At 43.6% G+C, this 26,921-nt stretch overlaps 1 protein-coding gene across 1 annotated transcript in view; it reads right to left on the reverse strand.

The window, feature by feature from the left end:
- Positions 1-26,921, reverse strand: part of LOC126188495 (sodium channel protein Nach-like) — a 122,701-nt gene that overhangs the window by 37,968 nt on the left and 57,812 nt on the right. The window contains exons 5-6 of the mRNA XM_049930099.1: positions 15,748-16,030; positions 1,995-2,045 (exon numbers count right to left, since the gene is read on the reverse strand). Coding sequence (XP_049786056.1) covers positions 1,995-2,045; positions 15,748-16,030 — 334 coding nt within the window. The remainder of the gene's footprint in view (positions 1-1,994; positions 2,046-15,747; positions 16,031-26,921) is intronic.

The following is a 26,921-nucleotide window of genomic DNA, read 5'->3' on the forward strand; positions in this document are numbered from 1 at the left end:
ACAGTGTTGCTTGTATGTTAACACTGACAATTCTACGCAAATGCCGTTGCTCTCGTTCGTTAAGTGAAGGCCGTAGACCACTGCGTTGTCCATGGTGAGAGGTAAAGCCTGAAATTTGTGATCTCAGCACACTCTTGACACTGTGGATCTCGGAATATTGAATTCCCCAACTATTTCCGAAATGGTGTGTCTCCTGCGTCTAGCTCCAACTATCATTCAGCGTTCAAAGTCTATTACTTCCCTTCGTGTGGCAATAATCACTTCGGAAACCTTTTCACATGAAGCACCTGAGTAAAAATGACAGTTTCATAGTTTGTTTTGTGATACTACCGCCATCTATATGTGTGCATATCGCTCTCACATTACTTTTGTCACTTCAGCTGTGTGGGGTAGCTGTCAGCCAGGATGGTGCTAGTGGGTAGTGGGTGGTGGACGGGACAGGGGGACCAGAGGGGGGGGGGAGAAGGAAGCCTAGGAAACTCCAGAGCTAGGCAGCTGCAAATATGACGAGTTCTTTATTGAAACTTCTGCGCTGTGTAGAACTCTGGATTAGTGACCAGCTGAATTGTGCTGTGTGCTGGTGGCATTGTTATGTAAGCCGGCCATGCGGCTTCTACGCTTCCTATATTCGACCATGCCGTATGTGCGACGGCCCCAGCCAGGGCCTCAGCTGCATAACAGCGGGGAATGCCCACTATGAGGCGCTCGTCCTGTGACGGCAGTAGGTGGATGGATTGTACGGAGAGCGATCTGCTGGCCCTGGGCGAGAATCAGCCAAGTTGCTGAAGTAGATCTGGGATGGCATGCAGCGCCATGGCTCTGTCCGGGACAGAGTTAGAGCATTGAGGTATTGCTCTGTTTAGCCTCCAGCCGGTGACGCTTGTTGTGCATTTGCGCCACTACGTCGTGTATCCTACAACACCACTGCCATTATAAACGTGAAAATCCGTCTTCACTTGCTGGACTAGTTTGTGCAGTTATGGAGAGTCCTCTCTTTCAGAAAACTAACCTACCTGGTAACATTGTATCGACGTTCTTGCAATAATACATGACAAGATCCTGCACTCACCCGCTGTCATTGCTGCCGCAGTACACTGCTCAGGCTCACACTATTATGCCTACATAAGTCTGTACGCTACATTACATAAATTTTGCACTCATTAATGTTTTTAATCCTTTAATGCGCATCGTATGTCAAGGAGACGAACCTGATCCTACGTTTCCTCTTCTGGATTTAATCGTATTTCCTCCTATATATATGGTTCATTTTGTCTTATTGAACTACTGACTCAATGTAAATGTCGCAGTTTTCACTTGAGACTGAGTATTATTCACCTCGTTATTGTATTTACTTGCACTGAGCCGGCCGGTGTGGCCGTGCGGTTCTAGGCGCTTCAGTCTGGAACCGCGTGACCTCTACGGTCGCAGGTTCGAATCCTGCCTCGGGCATGGATGTGTGTGATGACCTTAGGTTAGTTAGGTTTAAGTAGTTCTAAGTTCTAGGGGACTGATGACCACAGATGTTGAGTCCCATAGTGCTCAGAGCCATTTGAACCATTTGAACTTGCACTGAATATTGATGAAATACTCAACACTGCTTTAGAATTTAAGTGACTGTCCCTCTTATGCTACGTACACTGTTCCCTCTGAAAATCTCCTGGTCCACCTGAGGTTATCAGTTTTCCCTAGGGCACAGTCAGAGTACCGAAATTGTGTTAATATCAGTTGTCGAGCAGATATGTGATTTTGAACTGATGAGTATAGAGAGTAACAGTAAGAAACTACAAGTTCAGCACAGCGGAAACGATGTCACTGAAAACTTTAGTGATATTAACACAAATGGAGGAAATCTTTCTCTTACTTTAACACTAGCAATTATGTTTAATCTTAACTTATGCTACAGGAAAGAGAGAACTCAATTATATCCTTTCGTATGGAAGGTTTTCTAACCTTTGTATCATTGCAGTTAAAAAAAATAATAAATAGATACTTACAGTCAATGTATGCAATACATTTCAGTTCGGTCAGCTTACAGACGCGGTATTCTGAAACAAAGTTGAGAAAGGTATGTCACTTTTATTTTGGGTAGTTTCGTTAGCAAAATTAAAAGTCAGTGAAAGAAACAGATAGGCAACTCACAAGTCAGGAACATGTAAATAGCCAAATAAAATGTCATGCAATTTATTCACCTCGAAACGAGAACAATATACAGACACGAACGAATGTAATCTTCTTGCGACTTTATGGTTTATAGCAATGTGAGGCAGACATTTGACTGCGTAGTACGGTTGTTACAATTTTGTAGTGATAAGTGAAGTGCACAAAGATTCTTTGTTGTAACACGCCGAATAACGATCAGATTTTGTTTTCTTTTGAGCAGTTGGCAGACGTAGTCCTTATACAGGGTGTTACAAAAAGGTACGGCCAAACTTTCTGGAAACATTCCTCACACACAAATAAAGAAAAGATGTTATGTGGACATGTGTCTGGAAACGCTTAATTTCCATGTTAGAGCTCATTTTAGTTTCGTCAGTATGTACTGTACTTCCTCGATTCACCGTCATGATTTCATACGGGATACTCTACCTGTGCTGCTAGAACATGTGCCTTTACAAGTACGACACAACATGTGGTTGATGCACAATGGAGCTCCTGCACATTTCAGTCAAAGTGTTCGTACGCTTCTCAACAACAGATTCGGTGACCGATGGATTGGTAGAGGCGGACCAATTCCGTGGCCTCCACGCTCTCCTGACCTCAACCCTCTTGACTTTCATTTACGGAGGCATTTGAAAGCTTTTGTCTACGCAACCCCGGTACCAAATGTAGAGACTCTTCGTGCTCGTGTTGTGCACGGCTGTGATACAATACGCCATTCTCCAGGGCTGCATCAGCGCATCAGGGATTCCATGCGACGGAGGGTGGATGCATGTATCCTCGCTAACGGAGGACATTTCGAACATTTCCTGTAACAAAGTGTTTGAAATCACGCTGGTACGTTCTGTTGCTGTGTGTTTCCATTCCATGATTAATGTGATTTGAAGAGAAGTAATAAAATGAGCTCTAACATGTCCACATAACACATTTTCTTTCTTTGTGTGAGAGGAATGTGTCCTGAAAGTTTGGCCGTACCTTTTTGTAACACCCTGTATATGTTGAATCTGAAGTTAAACGAATGTTAGTTACAGTTACAAAGGAAAGGCCGGTGGTTGGCTGTAAGATTATATGCTTTACTCGTTGTGCAATTGGTCAGTTTCGACACTAGTTCATTTTCAAGTAATTTTACAAGGGTTGCCCAGGAAGTAATGCACCGTATTTTTTACTCAGCCGAAAACAATGTTATGAATGCGAAACGTTACGTATGTAATATTTGATGTCTCCTGCGTGAGCGCGCCAAGTTTCCGTCACTTCCGACACATAGCGTAGCTGCAGGACAGTTTCAAAATGGCGTCTGTAGGTGATGTACGTTACAAACAACGTGCCGTTATTGCATTTATCACTACAGAGAAAGAAACTGTGGGGAATATTCACAAATTCTTGTGCAAAGTCTATGGAGCATCTGCTGTCGACGAAGTATAGTCACACGGAGGGTATGATCGTCTAAGGCCGTTCGGCGGAGCTCCACGATTTGCAGCTGACGGGAGACCATCCACGGCTGTCACACCTGACATGTTGCAGCGAGCTTATGTTGTCATTCGCAAGGACAGAGGCATTAAGGATCGAAAATTTGAGCTGCATCTGTCAATCAGCCAAGGAAGTGCGGCTGCAGTTATCCGCACTCTTGGATGTTCAAAACTGTGAACAAGATAGATCCCGCACAGAAAAAAAAACATTTGTCTGAATTTGTTGCAACGTTTTGAAGCTGAGGGTGAGACCTTCTTGTCGCGGATTGTAACAGGTGACGAAACCTGGGTTCACCATTTTGAGCCCGAAACAAAATGCCAGTCGATGGAATGACGCCATTTCCACTCACCACACAAGGAAAAATTCAACGCAACTGTTTCCGCGGTTAAGATCATGATCATCGTGTTCTGGGACTGTGTAGGTGTGATTCATTGATACGATGCCAAGAGGCAGTACCATTAATTCAGAAGCATACGTCAACACATTTACAAAAGACGAGCTTCAGGCGTCTTCGACGGCACATCAACCCAGCAGATGTTTTGCTGCAACAGGATAATGCTCAGTCCCACACAAGTCTGAGGACTGCTGAACACATTGCAAAAGAGGACTGGACAGTGTTATTCCATCCACCCTACAGCTCTGACCTAGCCCCCTCGGACTTCCAATTCTTTGGGCCATTAAAGGATGCCATTCGTAGAAGACATTTTGTGGATGATGAGGCGTAATATAGAGAGGTTGACAAAGAAATCCAAACGACTTATTTGTTACTTGAGTGAATCTCCGTCACCATGGATGCTCATGGCAGATTAGGATTCAACAGCTCACTGAAGGCTTGATCATCTGCAGACAAAGATTTATTGGGCAAGGATGAGAAAGAAACATCCCATGTCCTATGCAAGTGATTTAGGAAAATCACGGAAAATTTGTTTCTATGTTCTTAAGGTTTACACCTCCTAAATGGTAGTGCTGTGTGCTGTTGACTGTCCCATCTCGCTCGATCCCTCAACAATATAGGGTACAGGCTCTGCAAACAAGTCTTCTTTTTGTTCATTCGAAAGGGTAGGCCGTTCACCTGTTCCGATCCAAACCTAGCCATCTCTTCCATGTTCCTTCGGCATCTCGTTTTCCGTGCTGTTTGTAGTTCAATCCTTGTTTTGTTGGTCTTCCTCTTGACATCCTATCGATATGTTCTAACCATTTCACTCTCTTTTGTTGTATTAATTTGTTAATTGAATAAAGCCATCACTCAGCTCTGATGATTTCATTTTTTATTGCAACCTGCGAATGCAACCTTTTATGTGTCTCATAAATTTCATTTCGGTAGCCAGTATACGCTTGTCGCCTTCCCTTGGTAATTACGACGTCTCTGGACCGTTTGCTAAAACGTGTGCAGACATTACTTTATATAATGATATTTTTGTTTCTTTTCGCACTTTGTTCCCTAGCGTTCTGTGTATTGCATGACACTACACCTTATATGCATTTTATTCACTCTGTATGTGATTTTCAAGTTGGTAGGAGAGAAGTTACAACGTGGAACGTGTTCTAAAATAGGACCGTACGACCATTTAGTTTTCGAACGTACAGGGTCTTATTCTTTTAAATTCATAATTTTAAATTTATAGTACCTGCGTATTTGCTTTAGGCGATATACTGCCCTGTGCAGATCATCCTCACTCTCTTCTAGAATTAAGTGGCCGTCAGCGAACTACGTCTGTTTATCCGGTCACCTGATGCTACTTTAATATCTTGGATAATCTTGGTCTTTCCAATCTACATCTACTTCTACATGAATACTCTGAAATTGACAATTAATTGTCTGGCAGAAGGCAGCACAAAAATTAAAAAGTGTGCGTGGTAAGCTTCACTCTTGTCTCACATCTCTATTACGACTTGCTCGTACTTACTATGTCTCCAGTATTCTCTTTAACCCTGTGTATTGTGATGCAGACAGGTACTGGTGCAAAACATGTACTAGTGATTGGGAAAAACTACTGCAAGAAGCGACCCCAGAAGAAGGCATCAGGAGAGAGGGGCGACAGTTGCAGCTGTGTTTTCCTCTATGGACAGTCAAAAGCTAACAAACTTAGAGGCAGTCTTACTCTCCACCCTTACCACCTCTCATCCCTCCGTCTCCTCACCATAGGTAGGGATAGAGGTCTGTTCTATTTCGTCACTGATGGCTCACAAAGAGATCCTTATGGGGACATTGATATACTGTCTACGGAAATCAGTCACATATAGACAAAAGACAGGATTAGGACGCCTCATTGCAACCCGTTAAATGTATTTCTCGGAAAGACTGGACTCCCTGGAACAACAATGAAAGTCCGGAAAACTCTCCAGATCAGTTCTTCAAATGTCTGCTGCTTGAATAATAGGCACCTGCCACCGCCCGTGCTTAACACAGTCCGCCAGCACAGTCTCGGAGGAGAGTCTTCAGCCAACTTCAGTTGGAGCAGACTCCCGCCGATCTGGTGGCGGAGTCTTCAGTACAGCGTGTTACCGATGAGTATGTGGCCGGACAGTTAGTGCTATTGTTGCAGACAACAGCTACACGTACACAATAGACTGCAACCCTGTCGTCCCTCAGACAAAAGCGAGGTAGATGACACCTATCCTCTCTGTGGGTAGTTTGTTTAAAAGGGCAGCTGTGACATCTTATGGAACATGACCCCACACTTTCAGTGCTTCCGCCTGGAAGCGCAAACTGTTCTGAGGGTGAGAAACCTTCAGCGTAACACTTGTATTTAACTCCGCACATCTCCAATACGCGAGAATCTATTAAAAAGCAAAACACAATCGCGACGACATTAAAATTCCTCTCTCCACGAAATTACGCGCAGTAGACATTCTTTTAGTTTTATGAACAAAAATCGGTATAGTTTTATGTTCAAATCGAGGATACAATTCGCAACTTTCTTCCTCCCTCCCTCCCCCCCCCCTCCCATTATGTAGTGACTTCCATCCAAGTGAAAAAAACTACAGCACCGTGCTGATACAGATGACCAAACGCTACACCCTGCGTCAAATCGAAAAAAAACTTGCAATATTTTGCTGCAAAAACTACCAGTCATGACAGAACGTCCTCGTAATTTCGAAATCATCATTGAAGTAATGAAAACCTGAGAGTTTAAACTCCGAAGAAAAAACATCTATATTAAGCAATTTCTCTCAATTTGATGACATGAGTGTATCCCTCATACTACAATTAATCACGCTATCAACTGCAGTGTATATTACAGAACATTGTCCCATATCGACGGCGTCTTTCCCATCCCATCCATCCAATATTACGCTGTTGATTACCACATAATGATTGACTGACATCACTTAGTTGAGATGAAGAGAGCCTTGAAGAACACTGGATATCTGCTACTTGTCACTGTGGAGCATGGGACTAAATGTAGTCGTCACCGTCAGACAGTCGTTTGGAAGCGCTCCTCAGTTCTGCATACTCATCCTATTTCCGTATGCTGTGACGCCATCCACATATTTCTTCAATCAGTAAGACAACAGTAAATCTTTTTATTTCTAGTACATAAAGTGTGTTGTGAACAGCACTTTCTGCCGATTGTCGACACTGGAAAGTAATCAGGTGCATGACTGCAAAGTGTGGAAACAATGCTCTGCAGAACAGAACACTAAGACACCTGCTACCCCGTCACTGTTGGAAGGTGAGATTCATCTTGAGATAGATATTTGCAAATGTCCTGCAGTGTCGCAAATTCATCCTGTCTCAACATGTTTCGATATCTTCCACATTTTTTTCAATGGGAAGCATCACCTCTGTGCTTTATTTCTACCACCCTTTGTGTTGTGTGAGCAGCATAGTTTACACCATGTGATGTTCATCTTCGTGTGAGAGCTAAGGGATCGAAATGTGTTGATGTCCGTTTAGCATCTGACACAAACCTCAAAGTTATGGTAGAAAAACTAAGTGTTTGGAGGTGTACAAAGCTGTAGTCATTCACTGCTGATATGTGTTACAGCTGAAAAACAATGTATTAATCTGCTTATGAAAAAACAACACAGGAACCATCCCTTGCGATTGATAATCTGTTAGACATGACCTTCCTTCTATACAGTCAGCCAACCTCTACACAGGTCTGTGTGAACGACTTCGACCGCTGGCCACGTGCTCCAATGGAGCAATATGTGTATACATCATATGCTCAATGTCAACACACAGACAGTATTTGTTTTTCGATATACCGCAAGATAGAGATGAGGTAAACCTTATAGGAGGTTCTATTACAATGAGTGGTATGGCTGGTTAAAGTTGGATTCAGATAGTTCTCTCAAAGCTATACTGATTTATGCTCATGAAACTAATAGAAATCGGCCGCATCTACTCTCGTGAATTGAAGACTCATTTTATTATCATCATCATGATTGGGTGTTTAAAAATAGATGTTACCACAAGTCCAGTGTTATTTCATACTGCATTACATCTAATTATGAAGTAGACACCACTTGAATTATAGCTCACTGTAGAACTTAGAAGCGTTTTTCCCGATGTGTGAGTAGATTGTTTGAAACATGCTGTGATGATCAAATTGCTTACAAAACTAGAGTGAAAGAATCTGCTGCTATTACGAATCATTGCCTACTGGGAGACACAAATGTTACCGGCATGTTGGTGGAGGGGTGTTAGGGAGCAAAAAGGTCAAAAGTAAAAATGTAGACTGTATTTTTTTCAGTGTATTGGAAGAGAGAGACGTGATGGTGTCTTATAGGAGATTCTGTTAGAAGACAGGCTTTCACGATTTGTTTCATTATCGCCAATGTCATATAGTATCACATTGGTAAAGTACTACATGCCATAGTGTACAGAACAGCAATATCGTCTTGAATTATAGCTTGTTGTCGTCAAATGTAAAATGATTGTGTTTTTTCCGACAAGTGAGCAAATGGTGTGAAAGGCTGTATTCTTTAATGTTATTTCTTGTGTCTGAAATGTTTGTAATACATACATGCATGACAGTTTATTTACAGACACTGATTTGAATGTGAGGAATGCTCAAAGGTCGTGTAAGTTATCTATCAAGCTGAATGAAATTGCTTAACTCAGATGTTTTTTCTTCAGAGTTTAGATTCTGGATTTTTATTTACTCCAGTGACGGTTTCGAAATTATGAGAACATTCTGCAGTGATCAGTAGTCAGTAGTTTTCGCAGCAAAATAGCGGAAGTTTTTATTTCGATTTTGTGCATGGTGGACATGTATAGGGGGTGTGTAGCCCAAACTCTGCAGTTTGCAATATAACGGAAGGTGCACAGAGGGGCGGGAGAGAGAGAGAGAGAGAGAGAGAGAGAGAGAGAGAGAGAGAGAGATTCGAATTGTATCCTGCAGTTGAACATGAAAACTATACCAGCTTTTGCTCATAAAATTAAAAGAAAGTGGACTCGGACTTATTTCGTGGCGATAGGACCTTTAATTTCGTTGCAATTCTGGTTCGTTGATGTTAAATACAACTGTTACGGTGAAGTTTTTTGTCCCTCATAATGGCGTCCACTTCTGGGCAGAACCACTGGAGGCGTGGGGGCATGTTCCATAGGACGTCACAGCTGCCCTTTTAAACAAACAACGCGTGGTCAGCACAACTTTCATTTATCTCGCTTTTGTTATGAAAGATGCTGGCGTCATAGTCTGTTGTGTATATGTAGCTTTTCTTGGCACCGATTGTACTGACCACCCAGCCACATGCTGATCGGTAACGCACTGTACGGAAGACTCCGCAACCAGATTGGCGGGAGGCTGCTCCGAGTGCAGTTGGCCAAAGGTTCTGTTCCCAGATAGGCAGTTTCTGTGGCCTGTTCTCCAAGCAGCGGACGTTTGAAGAAGTAATCTCGAGAGTTCTCCAGAATTTCGTTGTTATTCCAGCGGTCCAGACTTTCCAAGAAATACGTTTAACAGGTTGCATGCAGCGTCCTAATCTTGTCCTTTGTCTATATGTGACTGATTTCCGCAGACAGGAGACAGAATATCAATGCCACCAGAAGGATCTCTTTGTGGACCGTCAATGACAAGATTGAACATGCGTCTATCACTACCTAAGGTGAGAAGAGGGAGAGATGACGGTTGGTACGGGGGGAAGGTTAGAATGTCTCTAAGTTGGTAACTTTGTGACAGCCCATCGAGGAGGACACAGCCGCAACTGCCGCCCCTCTCTCCAGATGCAGTCTTCAGGGGTCGGTTCTTGCAATAGTTGCGCTATTACGATGATTTTTCTCAGTCCCCAGTGTATGTGTGGCATTATGACCCATTGTTTATGAGTGCTGTTTTTTTTTACAATTTGGTTGCGTATTTAGAACAGTGAAACATTTTCCATCAGTTACGGTAGCATGTATTGGCCTTCCTGAATTTCGAGCGCCTGGGTTCCAGGTCGATTGTCGAGCAGTGCTGCAGGAGATGTCCGTAGCAAACTCTGACGTCAAACAGCGGCATACACATTCCTCAGCTGTGTGCTTACAGGTAATACACTTATTAAACTCAACTCTGTCCAACACCAGCATCTCGTCAGTTGAACACAATTCCCACCAAAAATAAAGATGGTACCTTTCGCTCCTTCATTTTTCTAGCCAGCTTGTAGACGAAGGGTAGAGTCTGAGTACGTCTGCCTCTAGTTTCGAGTGGTATTGAAAAACTTTTTCTCAGCAGAGTAATACCAGTTGTATGGCATCGTCAATTTTTGATCTGTATTGCGATTTTAGGCTCTCCGTGTGGTGTGCTGCGGATATAGTTGTGTAATTAGGACCGATCTTTATGATTAATTACTTAATTACGAGAGATCTTCACCCTTCAGTTTCCCAAACAAAATAAATATAATACACTAACCTAACCTTCCTGTCCTGCATCTGGAAAGTTTCCATGTGTTGGGGGGGTGTACTTAGGCTTTCCATCCAGAAGGACCAGCATTCGAATCGCAGAAAGGGCACCACCATTTTTAATTTTCCGCCAATTCCTGGGTAGGGGGTGGTGTGGGACGTTAGTGCAGCCAAGAAATTCCCGCCAAAATTCCAAAATTCGCTCCAAATTTCGGAATTGCTCCAAAATTCGAAATTCTTACCAAATGTTGTGGGGGAGTTTGAGGGGTGGGGAGGGGAAGGGGTGGGGACTCACTTACATAATGAGGAAAACACATGACATTATCTGGAGGTGGGATGGGGTGTTGATTGATCAATTTAATTTATTTGCATATCAATTTCATTTCAAAACTGTCCACAGAGCCCCAGTACCCTACTACTCCTGGCACCCTGCCTTTTGCTGCCAACCAGCGCATGAGTGCTGCGGCCTCTGTGTAGATGGCATCGAGTGAGGAAGGTAGTGTCAAACCACAAGTGCTTGTTCCTGCATGCCTATCAGGCGCTAAGGTCCAACATTCGCTGCTATACAGCAGCCAGGCAACGCGATTACTGTGTAAAGTTCAATTAACGTTTTTTTCTGTAGATTACGTTTTAATGTATGTTGTATGGCACCACAGAAGTGTCAGAATCTGGCTAATTTTAGCTCTACATCATCTGATTTGTGAAATTTAAAACTTCGCTCTAAACATCTAAACTCTCTTACTTCTTCATTACGTGTCCATATATAACAATTTTCGCTATCATGGGCTCAAATCCGCCACTTTCTTTTAGCTGTCGACATCTTTATTCCGTATCTTGTGGCAATCTGATTCAAATTACCAGCCGCAATTTGAACATATTTTTCAGATTCTCCTATTGCAAGCTGATCATCAGGAAATAGCGTTTTCATGACATTAAAAATATCATTTCTTAATGTGTCATTTAATGCAATCAACCATTTGTGTACGACATCGTCACTATAAGCACTGAAGAGGGTAGGGAACAGTGATTAGTCTTGTTTCCTTACACTCCGGATCTTTATTATTTTTGTCTAGTGATAGAAAATCTATAATCAACTGCAACTTCCATTTCCTTTATTGATTCCCACAACACTGCCTGCATACCACTGAAGTGTAGGAAGGCCTGAGTTGCCTACATTGAAGTCGTACACTGTGTTAATGAGGAAGTGTTCTTTGTCTACATATTAGTATCTTTACAAGTGCTTTCCTTCTTGATTGGTTTGTTGCGGCTACAGTTCAAATTCCTCTTTTTTCCTCTACGCTCATGTGAGGCAGCTAAGACAGGTCACCACAAACATATCTGTAAGAAATAAATATATCGACGTGGGGTTTTCGTCTAGTTATAGCGGACAACAAGGCTAATTTTTATGATTTATAGTCCCCAAGTTGCGTCGCCAAGTTTGCTTTTTATGATGCTACTATATACTTCTTTCTGTGGCATCTGAAATAAGGTTTAAGAGAACTTAAGAGTGACATAACATGTAGTAGCTGCTGGTAAATCTTTCGGTATCTGAGGTAGTGGTCCAAGAAACTATTCTATTGCTGACGTTTCTCCAGGACTGCGTTGGACATCCTCAAAGGCGCTCAGCAACAGAAAAGTTTCTTGGACCACGATTTTACATCCCGAAAGGTTTACCGGCAGCTATGTCATCCGGTCGTGAAAGCCTTCATTCTATAACATGTAGTGTCTTGATGTAACAGTATCAAGATAACAGTGCCGCAAATTACTGTCTCGTGGTCAGAAGAGGTTTCACAAATATTTGCCCTGTAACTCGGGTACGATTTGTGCGTTTAGCATCACGTCCGTGCTAGTGCTCAAAATGTTGACCTTGAGCATTGCTATCGCTATAAAATGATTGTGGGGAAACAGTACTGCACTTTGAATTTCACATGGAGTTAACGGCAGCCAAGGCCCATGTTAGAGACCATTTCAAGCCTTCGGGAGTCGTTGCTGTTTTCTATGAGAGCTCTCGTTCTAATTTTCGCCACAGATAACTGCACAGAAGTGTTAAGATTCGTGAGAGCGTAGACCATTTTGCGTTTCCTTAACCACCACTCCAATGCTCCACAAATGTCGTCTTAAGAGGGTTTGTCATCACATGTACGGAATGGGAGCGTCATTCATTCTGTTGGTATCACACTGGCGTATGTCGTGTAGGTCCAATAACTGCGGCAGCAGCATACTTTACGAACTCGAGATACCGGAGTGCATTTAGATTCCCATAAATAAATCAGGGATCAATGATGTGGGCCTTCAAAGACACACACCAAACGTTGATAGACCAAGAGCGTTGTTTTTATCCGCTTCTTTGAGTCAGCGTGGATTTTCAACTGACGATTGATGCGTATTACGAAGATTGACTGGACCATGGTTTGTAAATGTTGCTTCTTTCTTAAATGAATCACTTTGCTCTTGTTGCAGATAACATTCAGAGAACTGTAACCAAGTTTTGAAAGTCATTGTCACGAAATATGAAGAGGATGAAATGTGATGGACTGTATTGATTGCAGAACACCTGTTTTGCTGATCTACTAGTGCTTCCGAGGCCCCTCTTAGTGAGATTTGCATTGTGTGTTACTGATGCTAAGATGTTAGTTGTATTTCTTTCATCTGTTGCTCCTTCTTTCACTGGCGTACTTTATTCTCCACTCTTCCAGTTTCTGGCACTTTTTTTACAATGTTTGCGAAGACAGATCGTGAGTGCATTGCACGATATGAATACTCTACAGCACACAACCGTACAGTTGCGCTAATGGATTCGCGACATACGCCACTGACGATATCCACTTTTTTAAGTGTTGCATACATTGCGAGCGTCTCAACAGATTTACGAGCACGTTATCTGATTGCTAAAACATCAGAACACAGACTGATGGGCTTCAGGCGCACAGGTAAACAGAAAAACCGTACCCGTTTACGTGCTTGTTTACACTGCATATAGTAGGGCAGACATTTGTGGAATCTCTTCTCCTGTAGTGGGACAGTGGTTTGCGGCGCTGTTATCGTGATACTACTTTATCATGTGACATAGGCTACATGTTACGTGGTTGAAGTTCTCTTAGAAGCTTTCAAGTGCCACAGAAAAACAATATAGTTGCGGTAGAAAAAAAGAGTCGCTGTCGCACTTCGGCGACTATAAACGAGAAAAATTACTTGTAAATATCAGGACATTCGCCATATTGTCCGCTATTATTTGGCGAAAACCGCACCTCATTATATTTGTTCGTCTGCATATATTTTATATTTTTGTGGCCTTTCTTTACTCCCTAACCCTATATACATATTTATTCTATGCCATTACACTGGCTGAACTTACGTTAGTTACAGGCAAGCCAGAAAGTTAATGACTAATGGATGTTTATTGCAATTAAATAACCCTTCTTGGACGATTTGGTTGTTCTCGGTCAGGACCTTGTTTTGGATTTCTTACTTAGGAGTTTTCATTCGCATGAGGAATCCAAGAATGAAAATTTGAGAGTCCCGGGTATACAAGGTCATCGTTTTTACATTTCGGTCTATATGAGAATAAATGTAACATCTGTGAGTTGTGACGCCCGCGTAGTTTACCCTCTCTTAGCCAAACAATAAGTTCTGCAATTGCTTGTTTTTGGACACAAGCTAGTACAGAACCATTTGGCAGAGTCGTTAAGAGGGAGTCGTTTAGAACAGTCGTTAAGCGCCGTCATAAATGTGACATCTTAATATGCGGTCAGCGGCGTGTGACAAGAATATTTAACATTAACTGGAATGCATTGTGAATGTCGTACAAGACGGAATTATGAAAGAGAAGTCTTATTAGGATCTCGTGGTTTGATTTTATTATTGATATTCGATAACAACAATCGACAAAGGAGTTAATAAATCAATAGTGGAATCTTAATCTGTTGTGCTTATTGATCTTCACCTACGTATCAATAAATATTACTAATTGTGAAAAATTAATCATCGACAAAGCGGAGCAAGAAATGTATGCGGCTGGATTCTTACACAACGCAAACGCGTCAATGATTAAGCATTGGTACATGCTTCCACCATCAAAAATATCTAAACATTATAATCTCCGTTAGTGGAAATCATTTACAAACTTCCTAGATGCAAAGTAATGTTAGCAGTGACAAAATTGTACAAAGGTAAGAAGGAAAAACGCATCGGTATAATAGTGCTAATTTTGTGACCACTAACTCTGTAACTGTGTCATCTTCTTAAAACTTAGTCCATCAGCAGCGTACTTCAGCAAAATTAAATCAGTGTATGTCGAACATGAACAGTCGTAGGGACACTGTGATAGAAATTCATGTGCCTGACGTTTCCTCCTTTTAGTAAACACGTTCAAGCGTAAACACCAATGCATCCCATAAAGAATGGTTCAAATGGCTCTGAGCACTATGGGACTTAAAATCTGTGGTCAACAGTCCCCTAGGACTTAGAACTACTTAAACCTAACTAACCTAAGGACATCATACACATCCATGCCCGAGGCAGGATTTGAACCTGCGACCGTAGCGGTCACGCGGTTCCAGACTGAAGCACCTAGAACTGCACAGCCACACCGGCCGGCCAGTGGATCACAACTAGTCGGTTTCCTCCTCTAGACAATACACATGCAGTAAGACGAGCTGTAAGCAGTACAACTAGTTGCGTAATTTCTTCAGGAAAACAAAATTCAAATGGCTCTGAGCACTATGGGACAACTGCTGAGGTCATCAGTCCCCTAGAACTTAGAACTACTTAAACGTAACCAACCTAAGGACACCACACACATCCATGCTCGAGGCAGGATTCGAACCTGCGACCGTAGCGGTCGCGCGGATCCAGACTGTAGCGCCTAGAACCGCTCGGCCACTCAGGCCCGCTCAGGAAAACACATTCGAATGTAAACACAAATGCAGCACGACTAATTCCTCTCATTGTCCAGAAAACATATCCGAAGGTAAACACAAATTCTGCTCCTCCTCCAGGAAGACACGTCGGAATTTAAACTCACATGCAGCATGTCTTGATGCGTCTTTCTGGAGGAGGAGAAGCCATGCACACGAATTGCTATCACCGTGTCACTAGCGACTGCTTCAAGCACTAGCAACTGCTTCCATCGATGAACGAAGATTTTACATTCTATGAAGGCCCTTCCGAAAAAATTTCTTTTGAAATTATTTAATTTTCAATTATTCTGTTTAGTCTGATTGATCTGTCTGGAAACTGTAGTTTGTCAACTTTGGAAAGTGCGTGCTTCACGTGAATTTTCTGGGAAAGCTTACTCTGAATGTGGTTGAAGAAGTAGGGCGAGCAGTTGCACTTGGAGATGATGTAGGAGAGCCGGCAGTCGGTGAGGCAGGAGGTCTGCGAGTAGGAGTTGGTGAGCTGCAGCGGCTGCTCGTCCGGGAAGAGGCAGCTGCGCTGCGGCACGTCCAGCGAGGCAACCTGCAGGCTGCTCTCTGTGAACGAGACGGACAGCCGGACGCGCATCACGTGGTCGTCGCTGGGCGGCAGCAGCAGGCCCGTGCCCGCCTGCGGAACCTCCGTCACCGGCTGCAGGAACACCTGCGCGCACACGCCACACTGCTTTGTAGCACGGCCAGTGGCAGGTACACTGATCCGGGGGTTTGTTTCTGCTGGGGGGGCCACAGTGTGTTATAGTCTCTCCACACCAAACCTAAAAAAATCCAACTTGCCGTCATCTCTACTTTCAAAGTGCCAAAAATGCCTTTGACAATAATAATAATATGTAAAAGTCTCTTAATATAATAACAATAACAATAATTTGTTCACATCAGTGCTGAGTACTCTTCTGAGCATAACTGTAAGTAATCGCGGTTCAGGGAAATACAGTATTTCAAATGCATTTGTATGAAGCTAAATTTTGCGAAATGGCCGACGGAATTGTGATGAGTTCTCCATTGTCTCCAACAGCGGCAACTTCCTAAGGGAACAGTTTGAGAACGTGCTTTAAATGCGGATACAGTTCAACCATTATCATTACGGTTCCGTACATCAGTCGGTAAAAACAGAACCCTTAGAGGATCACTTTGTTGTCCACCAGTCCGACTCTTAAAAACCCTTGAGTCGTGGTAAAAATTGCTGTTTTGAAGAGCGCGCCGCACCGCGTTGTGTGAAGCAGTCGCCCTCCGTTTGTGGAGATGGCGCCGCTGTGGCAATCGCACCTTTGGTGTCTCCCTCTGGTGGAAAAGAGGAAAGGTTGACTGTTCACGTGCATTTAAGGGGCGCTATAAGCTCGCCAGGGGTCAGTTGGTCAGCCGGGTCAGTGTGCGGCAGTGTCTGTCTGTCGTCCGGAGTGCTAGTATGTGTTAGGCCGCCAGCCTGCTCGAGTTTGTTCAGACAATGGTCATTGGCCGTTGGATCGATCGATCGGTTGGTCGATCGCGCACTGAGACACAAGATGACGTGTCCGTCTTGAGCGTCGGCGCATGTGAGGTCGCCACATCAGTCCAGTGGGCCGCGCCGTATAGCCAGGGGTAGTGGCTTCGCGGCCGACAAGAGAACAACAGGAGCCAACCCAACGACATCGGTCTGGCCGGGGCGAGCTGCGACGCCGTGATACGGGAGATCGGCGCGCCTTCCTGCGTCCGTTGAAGCGGCTGGCAGCGGACGGTTCGGGAGAGCGTTTTGGGGGTGTTGCGCCAGGTCTTCGCCAGAAGTTAAGTGATTCGTCATGTGTTGTTTCATTTACTTCTTAAATTCTACTTGTTTTCTTGGTCAGTCTCTCGTCTCCAGCTTGCTCGTCTGGCTCTCGACCGCATTTGTTAGGCAATTAGTGTCTGTTTGTCTGTCGGTCTGCTGTATGTTAATAGCTGCCTCTGTCATGTTTATCGGATTCGGTGTTAACGAATTTATTGCTTGAAGTGTAATGGTCGAATTCCTAAAATATGTTTTTATCTTGCCTATCATCTTGAGAGGCGGTATATGTGTAATGTAGAGCATGTTTGGCCAACTTTGTATATTTTATGTAAGACTGCATTACATGGGTTTTTATTTAAATGGTCATTTTTGTATATGAAGTTGCCACCCTTCCACTGCAAGACCTTTTTTTTTTAAAAAAAAAAAACATCAAGTTGTACCTTCTGTGTCAAGTTAATCTTTTAATATACCATTTCCATCCCTTCTATCGGGTGCATAGTTTATGTGCTTGTGTGAGTTGTTAAAATTTGTAGTTTAAAGTAATCTGGTGTGTTTCAGATTTGCACCTCTTTCAGAGGTTGTTGTGAACGGTCGTGACTAAGGCCGTGTCAAGAGGGAGCGGCAAGGTTCTCAGCCCGAAAGCTCAAAATAAAAAAATAAAAGGGGGTGCTTTTAGGAATAAAGTTTCCATTTGTTGAAAGAAATTTGTTTTCATCAGTTACCCACTGGAAACTACTTCCACGCTCAAACAATGTGATTAAATGTGTTAATGTTCTTGGTGAATCGCTAGTAAATAAAGCAAATTCTCAGGAAAAATTTTGAAACCCTCTTTTCTCAGAAACTGGTAGACGCATCAAGTTGAAATTTATGCCACATACTAAGGTCTAAGGTCCCATGGCGGTGTACAAATGTATTTTTTAAGTCATTGCAGTCAAAAGGGCCATTTATGTCTATTTTGATACTAGCAAAATCGCTCATTAAAACCTATAGAGTACTTTCCGTTGACCTAGTATCATGAAATTTGACTGAAAGCAAGTTTCACAGTAAAAGTAAAGAAAAAGTCAGAAAATTGTTAATTTGTTGTTTTCTCTCAGAAAAAAATGTTTCTGTCATGTGTTATCCGACTTTAAACTGAAAGTTAAAACATACTTGAATGTAATGCTGGGGATCAATATCTTACCATTATCAGTGCCGCTAACGGGCATAAGTCGTCGCTTGATTCCCAGGATCGATAAACTGTCTATACGCATAATACGATATTCCAGTGCATGTATTATTCCGATTACGATCCAAAGTTCCTTCGGTAAGGCAACCGCTCGCGATAAGGGGGGGGAGGGGAGTTTTTGGGTTCGTGTCCCGGTCTGCCACAAATTTTCATCGTCGTCAATCCATTCTACAGCTGATGGTAGTCCTTATTCGCAATTGCGAATTCATTTGCTGTATTTCGTAACGGCTGTGGTCGCCACAGTGGCTGGGAACTTTGCATCGTAATCAGAATAGCACAGACGCTGCAACATCGTATTTATCTTCAGATACCGGGCAAGCGACTTTCAAGTATAACGTATGGCGTGTATGGGAATATACATAATGAATGTACGAGTACAGGTCGTAGACGCGTGGTTGACAACATACGGAAGTTTGGGTCTGGCCGAGAATTGTGCACAGAAAGCCAAATGGTCAGTCGGCTTTTGGCTGCGGTCTCATGCGGACCGGCTCCGCGCGCCATATAGCGCACCGGAGTTGTTTACTTCCGCCGCTGCGGTATTCGTGTTGTGTACAGTCCATTACTAATGCACCTCATCGAGTAGTGTTACCATTGAGCGACACTTAAATTAACATTCCACGCCGAACATGCTCGACCACGCGCTTATGAAATCGAACAATGCATTCACGAAGAGCTATGTCTGAACACACAGGAAGGTATTCACTTTTCTATCACTGGCAGTATCGTCTTCGCTATAATGACAACGCGTGAAGCATTTGATGCCATAGTTCGACAACATGCAGACGGACTCAAGTTTAAGCATTCTGATGGGCATATTGGGGAGGTGACGGTAGACCACGCTGGTTTCGATCTTCGAACAATTCAGGTCTTTGAGTTCCCTTTCGAAGTGCCACAAGACGTAGTCGTCGAATCCTTCCGACCATAAGACGATGTTGTGGGCCACATCGCGGAAAAATGGCAGACGTTCACTTCATACCACGTGTTGAATGGTGTCCATCAGATCAAGATCGAACTGTCCAAACATGTACCATTCTATCTGCTGATACGTGGCGTGCAAGTCATCGTTATGTATGGTGGCTAGCCGCGGATGTGTGCCAGATTTGGACAAGAGGGCCATGTTAGTGCACAACCCCTATGCGTCATTTCAGGAAGCGGCTGTTCTCCCGCCAGCATTCGCCACTGGGAATGACGGTGCGGCCGAGGCCCTATCGGCACCATTTCCTCCGACGGCTACAAGATCATCAACTCTCCAGACTTTGATGACCAACCCGCCTGCTGCGATGGACACCGGTGTGAGTGCGCCGCCTACCTCTGATTTTCCTTAGATGGGCGTGACCTCGGACACTGACCGTCCACATTCTGACACAGAACAGCACCTCTAAAGGCAGTGTCGCTCCGAAAACAGAAGAAGAGATGTCGAACGCCCTCCGACGACACACTTGTTCAGGCGGCATCACAGGCAGTGGTCTGGATATCAGATAGTGATCTTCCTTCGAGCGCCCTGACAGCACTGATGTCCCACCTGAGGAGCATCCTTTCACTGCCTGCAATCCTTACTGACTACGATAGATTCCATGGGGGAAAGTTCCATGGCTCCCGTTACGACAGCATCATCGCACCTGGCCCTTGATGAGTGTGACATTCGCCTGCCACCTGTTTCGATCTCCTGGGCTGAATATGTCGACGATGGAGCAGATCAAGATGGTGGCTCACCTGTCAGGCAGTGCCCCATAGTGGTGCCTGACCCATCTTCCACCGATTGCGGCCACAGTGGCTACACCGGATTTTTCACGCCAGCCGGACATGTCTGCCAGACACTCTGTGCCAATAGCAGGAGCATGTCCACAACAGTACCGCATCGCAATGATGAATCTGGCTGCCATCATTCAGGTTCCGCATAAACTGGCAATGTTGCGAGAGACCGTTTATCCTTCTGATGTCGACATTGCCCTCCTCAAAGAAATGATCATCGCTGATTTCTACGTCCACACTGGCTACACGGCACACATCTCCCATGCTTCTGAGAACGGTAATGGACTCGCCATCCTCCTCCACACTGGACTCCCTGTTGAAGATGTACTGTACCTTCCTAATGCTAGAGGTATGGACCTCATGCTGTTCGGCGTACGCATCCTCAATATATATGCGCCATCCGGCTCCAGTCGACGTCGTGAACGACACTCCTTCTTTCCTGACGAGGTAACGCCACTTTTTGAGGGCTCCCTGGATGAAATGGTGCTCAGTGGCCATTTACACTCCACACAAGGGGCCTACTGACTAACTTCCATGACATCCTGGTATATCATCATGAATAGCAAACAGGTCAACCAATTTCGCATTCGCCTCGTTGACACACCCCTTTGTGTTCACTGGGGTGTAGATGACACAGACGCTCATCGATTCTCGTGTGGTCCGTCGTCTGACGTCTGGAGGCTCGCGCAGCGTATCTTTGCTTTCCTTACCCGACAGACACCTGCTTCAATCACTTTGCAGACACTTTTATTGCCAGATGTGATTCATTACCCCGCAACGAAGACTAACGCTGTGAATTGGATACGCGGTCATACGGACCGCTATCTTTTTAGCCCTGACGAGAAATCAGAACTGGGTTATTGGAATTACCTTAACGATTGACACTGTGCAGTTGTTGGCAACCCCAGTTACAAGCAGTTATTTTCTAGTTTTCTATGGAGCGCCTTTTATGATCTGCCTTCCAGCTGGACCGCCCAAGTCATGAGACGCTGATGCTTATTTTGCTGACATGATGTTCTGAACGCACCACAAACGGGAATATCCATTAAACTTTTAAGAAGACACGTATGGATATTCCGCCAGTCGGAAGGCGCTCCTGGAACTCTGGAACATAGAATAATTAAAAAAATTAAAAAATGAAAATGAAAAACATAAATAAGAAAATGGGAAAGTACAAAAAATAAAAAATTAAGAAAAAATAAAAAAAATTAAAAATAAACGCAAAAATGAAATAAAAATAACTAAAATACGACAAAAGCCCCTACATAACTACCTCCATTTTCATCGCTAATCTGTGTGTTCTTCCCCCCTACTTTCCTCCTTTCCTACAACCTTTTAGTAATAGATTAGTTTTTTTGGGATAGGCGTAGATAGGTGCCAACGCCTGAAATGTTCAATTTTTTTTGTTAGTACACAAGTTTTTTGTAATTTCCCTTTCCTGTCCCGAGGCGGAAAAAAGTGGTGAGGCGACTGCTCGCGATCAACAGGAAATCCAGTTTCGAGTCCCGGTCCGGCACAAATTTTCATTGTCGTCATTCCATTCTACAGCTGATGGTATTCCTTATTCGCAATTGCGAATTCATTTGATGATAATTAAGATTGTACAAAACCCTCAGAGCTCAAGTCCTACACGCAGATGCCCAATTTTTTCATTGTTATTATGCCATGTGCGAGCGAAATCTTTGGTACTTAAATATCGAATACACCTAGCCTGCGTTTGTCACTGGCCTGTTGCTGGAGTACCAGAAGACGCCTGCCTACAAGAGAGATTGTAAACAGGGGCGGACGGAGATGTAGGGGCGTGCTCAACTAGCAATTGCGAAGTGACTTACTGGCAGCAATGCGAGCAGTTGGACGTCGAGTTTACTGAAGATGTGTGTGCTCTGTTGGGCCGAACATAGCTGGAACGTGGAATATTATTGGCACCATCCCGCTATTTGGGGATTGACTGTCAATCGTTGGAGGAAATGATCGTGTTCAGGGAACCGTTGCTTGTCCATATTGTACACTATAAAGTGAGGCCTATTGTAACGGGTAGTAATTTTGTCCTTAACTGGTGTATGAGGAACTGCATATTGGTTTCTTTCAAATGGCTCTAAGCACTACGGGACTTAACATCTGAGGTCATCAGTCCCCTAGAACTTAGAACTACTTAAACCTAACTAACCTAAGGATATCACACACATGCATGATCAAGTCAGGATTCGAACCTGCGACCGTAGCAGCAGCGCGGTTCCGGACTGAAGCGTCTAGAACCGCTCGGCCACATCGGCCGGCTTGGTTTCTTTCCGATGTAGCTAGTATTAGTAATAGTCGTTCCTCCAACTCGCTGTTTGACTACTAGGATGTGTTTGGCCTATTTTATAGACTCGTATTCGCTATTTGTGGCGTTCGTGGATTATCTCGCACCTTGTGGCAAATAATTCTGTAATTTATCTTTTGGTGCATTACTTATTCAGTGCTCGCCAGAACTGATTAAGTCATTGGTTTCTTGCATTTTAGTAAAATAGTGTTTAACGCACATACTTCGAAAATTAACTGTATGCTACCTGTCAGGCACGTTTTATATTCAATGCTCGCCAGCCTTGTTTAATTCATAGACGGTTTTCTTATTTTGTTAGAATAATGTTTAACACTTCCAGTGCTTGCCAAACTGGTTTAATTCAGTGGCGTTTTGTGTTTTATTATAATGCATTTTAACGCTTTCCAAGTTTTTAAAACTAGCATTATGCATTGCTGTTTTATATTTTATTAGAATAGTGTTTAATTCTGCTTATACGTACTTGTTAAAGGACACTTTAGCTATTATTTAATGTCTTATTTAACGAATCCAGCGGCAAACGCAGAACGGGGCCTCAGTGTATTCTTTGGATGATCTTGTACCATTCACCAAATTATTTTGTAAATTCCTCATACATCTGTGGAAATGGTATCTCTTTTGGTAAGATAAGTGCGCAGTAGTTGTTGTTAGCTGTTTTCCGAGCTAGCTGCATGTGTATTAATTGTGTTGTTATTTACATTGACGCGACAACAGTCATTGGATAGTGATATGCACATATACAAATGGCGGTAGTATCGCGTACACAAGGTACATGAGGGCAGTGCATTGGTGAACCTTTCATTTGTACACAGGTTTCCAACGGTATTATGGCACCAAGACGAGAATTAACAGACTTTTAACGCTGAATGGTAGTTGAAGATGGACGCATGGGACATTCCATTTCGAAAATTGTTAAGGAATTCAGTGTTCCGAAATCAAAAGAGTTAGTAGTCTTCCGAAAATACCATATTTTAGCCAATACCTCTCATCATGGACAACGCATTGGCCTATGGCCTTCACTTGACGACCGAGAGCAGCTGTGTTTGCATAGAGTTGTCAGTGCTATCAGACAAGCAACACTGCGTGAAATAACGCAGTAATTAATGTGGGACGTTATCTGTCAGGACAGTACGGCGAAATTTGGCTTAATAGTGTATGGCAGCAGTCGACCGAGATGCTAACAGAACGACATCACTTGCAGCACTCTCCTGGTCTCGTGACCATGTCGGACAGGCACTAGGTGATTGATAAACCGCGGTCTGGTCAGTTGACCCCAGATGGTAGGGTTCGAGCGTGGCGCAGAAACCACGGACATAAGTTATCGAGAAGGTACTGTGCAAGCCGGTGGTGGCTCCATGACGGCGTCGGCTGTGTTAACGTGCAATGGACTGCGTCCTCTGCTCCACCTGAACCGACCAATCACCATAAAGGGTTATGTTTGGATACTTCGAGACCATTTTCAGCCATTCGCGGACTTCATGTTCCCAAACAACGATGGAATTTTTATGGGTGACAATGCGCCCTTTCACCTGGCCGCAATTGTTCGTGACTGGTTTGAAGAAGAGTCTGGACAATTCGAGCGAATGGTTTGGCCACCCACATCGCCCGATGTGAATCCCATCAAACTTGTATGGGACATAATCGACAGGTCAGTTCGTGCACAAAATACTGCACCGGCAACACTTCCGCACTTATGGACGGCTATAGAGGCAGCATGGCTCAATATTCCTACAGGGGACTTTGAACGAATAGTCCATACCTCGTCCTGTTGCTGCACTTCGTCGGGCAAAAGGATGTCTGACACGATATTAGGAGGTACCCATTACTTTTATCATCTCAGTGTATTAGCCATTTCTGCCCACCGGTCTTAGTTGATTCTGTCTGATTCTGGTCGGCTATTGTCACTGCTTTTTCTGTAACCTCTGAAACTAAGCATTTGTGTTGCTTTGGGGTTTTGTATTTCAGTTGCTTATGATTTAAAGGAACTGACTTCTTACATATCCTGCTAGAGCAAATCCAAACAACGCCGTCCAAAGAAGGCCTTTATTAAAAGCTTAGACCGATGTTTTGGTCGGTCATTGCATCGTGATTTGCTTCTAAGCCAGATAGCCTGTCTGCTCATGAAAGCCTGTAAGCTTGGGATCCTTCAGAATAGTTACCAATGGATTTCTTATATTTTAATCAAAATATCTTAGCCGGCCGCTGTGGACGAGCGGTTCTAGGCGCTTCAGTCCGGAACCGCGCTGCTGCGGCGGTCGCAGGTTCGAATCCTGCTTCGGGCATGGATGTGTAATGTCTTTAGGTTAGTTAGGTTTAAGTAGTCTTAAGTCTAGGGGACTGATGACCTCAGATGTTAAGTCCCATAGCGCTTAGAGCCATTTGAACCCCTTAACTATCCTATAAATACTGAAGCATCTTCACCAACTATAAAGTTTGTTGGTACGGCCGGCGGCGATTCATTCATTTATGCTGTACACAATATTTTTCTGTTCACTTAAGGTTGGGCAGCGGTTGCCGTAAACTGGTCATAATGACAGGGGTATCCTGTTCGTTACTGAAATTCGTAGATAAAATTATGTTATTTGAAATGACATCACTGTGGTAGGCATTTATGGTTGGGCGTTAAACAGTTTGTGCAACTGATAACTACAACTATTTTTCTAACCAACTGACATTCTTGAACTGTAACTGCCTGTTATTAACAGATGTTGATGTAACTGTTGAATACTTTAAAATACTTCCATTTATCACTGGTCCTTAATCCGTTTGTGCGGTTGCTGTGTGCTTGATCGCCGGCTGGAGTGGCCGAGCGGTTCTCGGCGCTACAGTCTGGAACCACGCGACCGCTACGGTCGCAGGTTCGTATCCTGCCTCGGGCATGGATGTGTGTGATGTCCTTAGGTTAGTCAGGTTTAAGTAGTTCTAAGTTCTAGGGGACTGATGACCTGAGAGTCAAGTCCCATAGTGCTCAGAGCCATTTGAACCATTTTGTGTGCTTGATCAGCTGATGTTCTTGACTTGTATGTGTCTGTTAACGAGCAACGCCGTACAGCAATTAATGATCTGGTTGCGACTGTTCAGTGATTTGAATTATTTTGATAATTTTTGCTTTGGGCTGCCAAGGTGGGGCGACTTCTTTTCTTTTTAATTATCATCTTACGCCTCATGCATTTCAATTTTGTATTTGTGTATTTTCAGACTGTAAAGTGTGCAATTGTTTCTGAAACTAACTTTCTGCTAAAGTTTACTTTAGCACCTTGCCACTCCCAAACAGTCACCTGTCATCACAATTATAGACACGTTTATGGTCTGGTGCCATAGTGTATACACTCTTTGTTAGTTCCTACAGCACATGGACAGCGTGCATCGGTACATCTAGTTCACAGTCGATTCAGAAAAGGGAAGTTGTAGTTTTTAGATGTTTTACTACAACGAGAGTCCGATGGGCGGTTCGGTCACTCCGTGTACCGCTAGTAGTGGCAGTATGATTTATACCGGGTGGTTACAATTAATGTTCAGCAACTCAAGAACCTCCAGTGTGGGTTGTAATCATTGTATGGCAGCTGAACGTGGAGGGTATGCTAATGCCTTAATGCGGAACCGATTTACGGTGGAAAAATTAAATACCAGTTTTGGCCACCAGGTGCAAATCTGGTGCTGTGATTGCAAGAAGGACATACAGAAATGTTTCCATATGTAATGCATTAGTAGTGGGACAAGGGCAGAAAAGGTCGCACAAGCGAGACAGCATAATGTTGATTCTATTATTAACTGCCACTTTCACAATTTGTTCAGTATGAGTAATGGGGATGTCGAAGAGATGTTGCGTCCGCAAAATGACACAATCAGCAGTATCCCGCAGCAGTTCTGATGGTATCTGAGCAACGTGTTCCTGTACACTGGCCTTTAGATAAGATACAGACCAAATGAGTACCTCGTAAACACGTTCTTTTAGAGATTCCGGAGCCAAAAGCCACATGGATTGAGATTAAGTGATCTTGCAGGCCATGTATCTCGAAAGCCTCTGGAGATAAAACGTTCATGGAAGATTGGATTAAGCAGCTCTTTCACTGTGCGAGGAACATTGCCCCATATTGCATAAAACAGTGGTTTTCACAAATCGCGTTCTTGCAAGGGGGAAATCTCGTGCTGTACAAGGAGGTCTCGATAACGTACAGATATCGTGGTACACCTGACAGGCCCTCTGGGTGTATTCTCTTCAAAGAAAAACGGACCAAGGATAAACGTGCTTGTGAATCCACAATACAGTCACATACAGCAAGTGCAATGGCTCTTCCTGCACAACAGGCAGTTTAACAGTACTTCATATTCAGCAGTTCTGTGTATACACTGCACCCTGTAGTAAAAAATGTGCTTCGTCACTACATAGAATATTGTCTGGCCACATGTCATCAACTTTGACTCGTCCCAGAATCCGAAGAGCAAATTCAGAACGTTGCTGCAGATCCTAAGGTTTCAGTTACTGCGACATCTGGACC

Source organism: Schistocerca cancellata, chromosome 5 (genome assembly GCF_023864275.1).
Source record: "Schistocerca cancellata isolate TAMUIC-IGC-003103 chromosome 5, iqSchCanc2.1, whole genome shotgun sequence".
Lineage (NCBI taxonomy): Eukaryota > Metazoa > Arthropoda > Insecta > Orthoptera > Acrididae > Schistocerca > Schistocerca cancellata.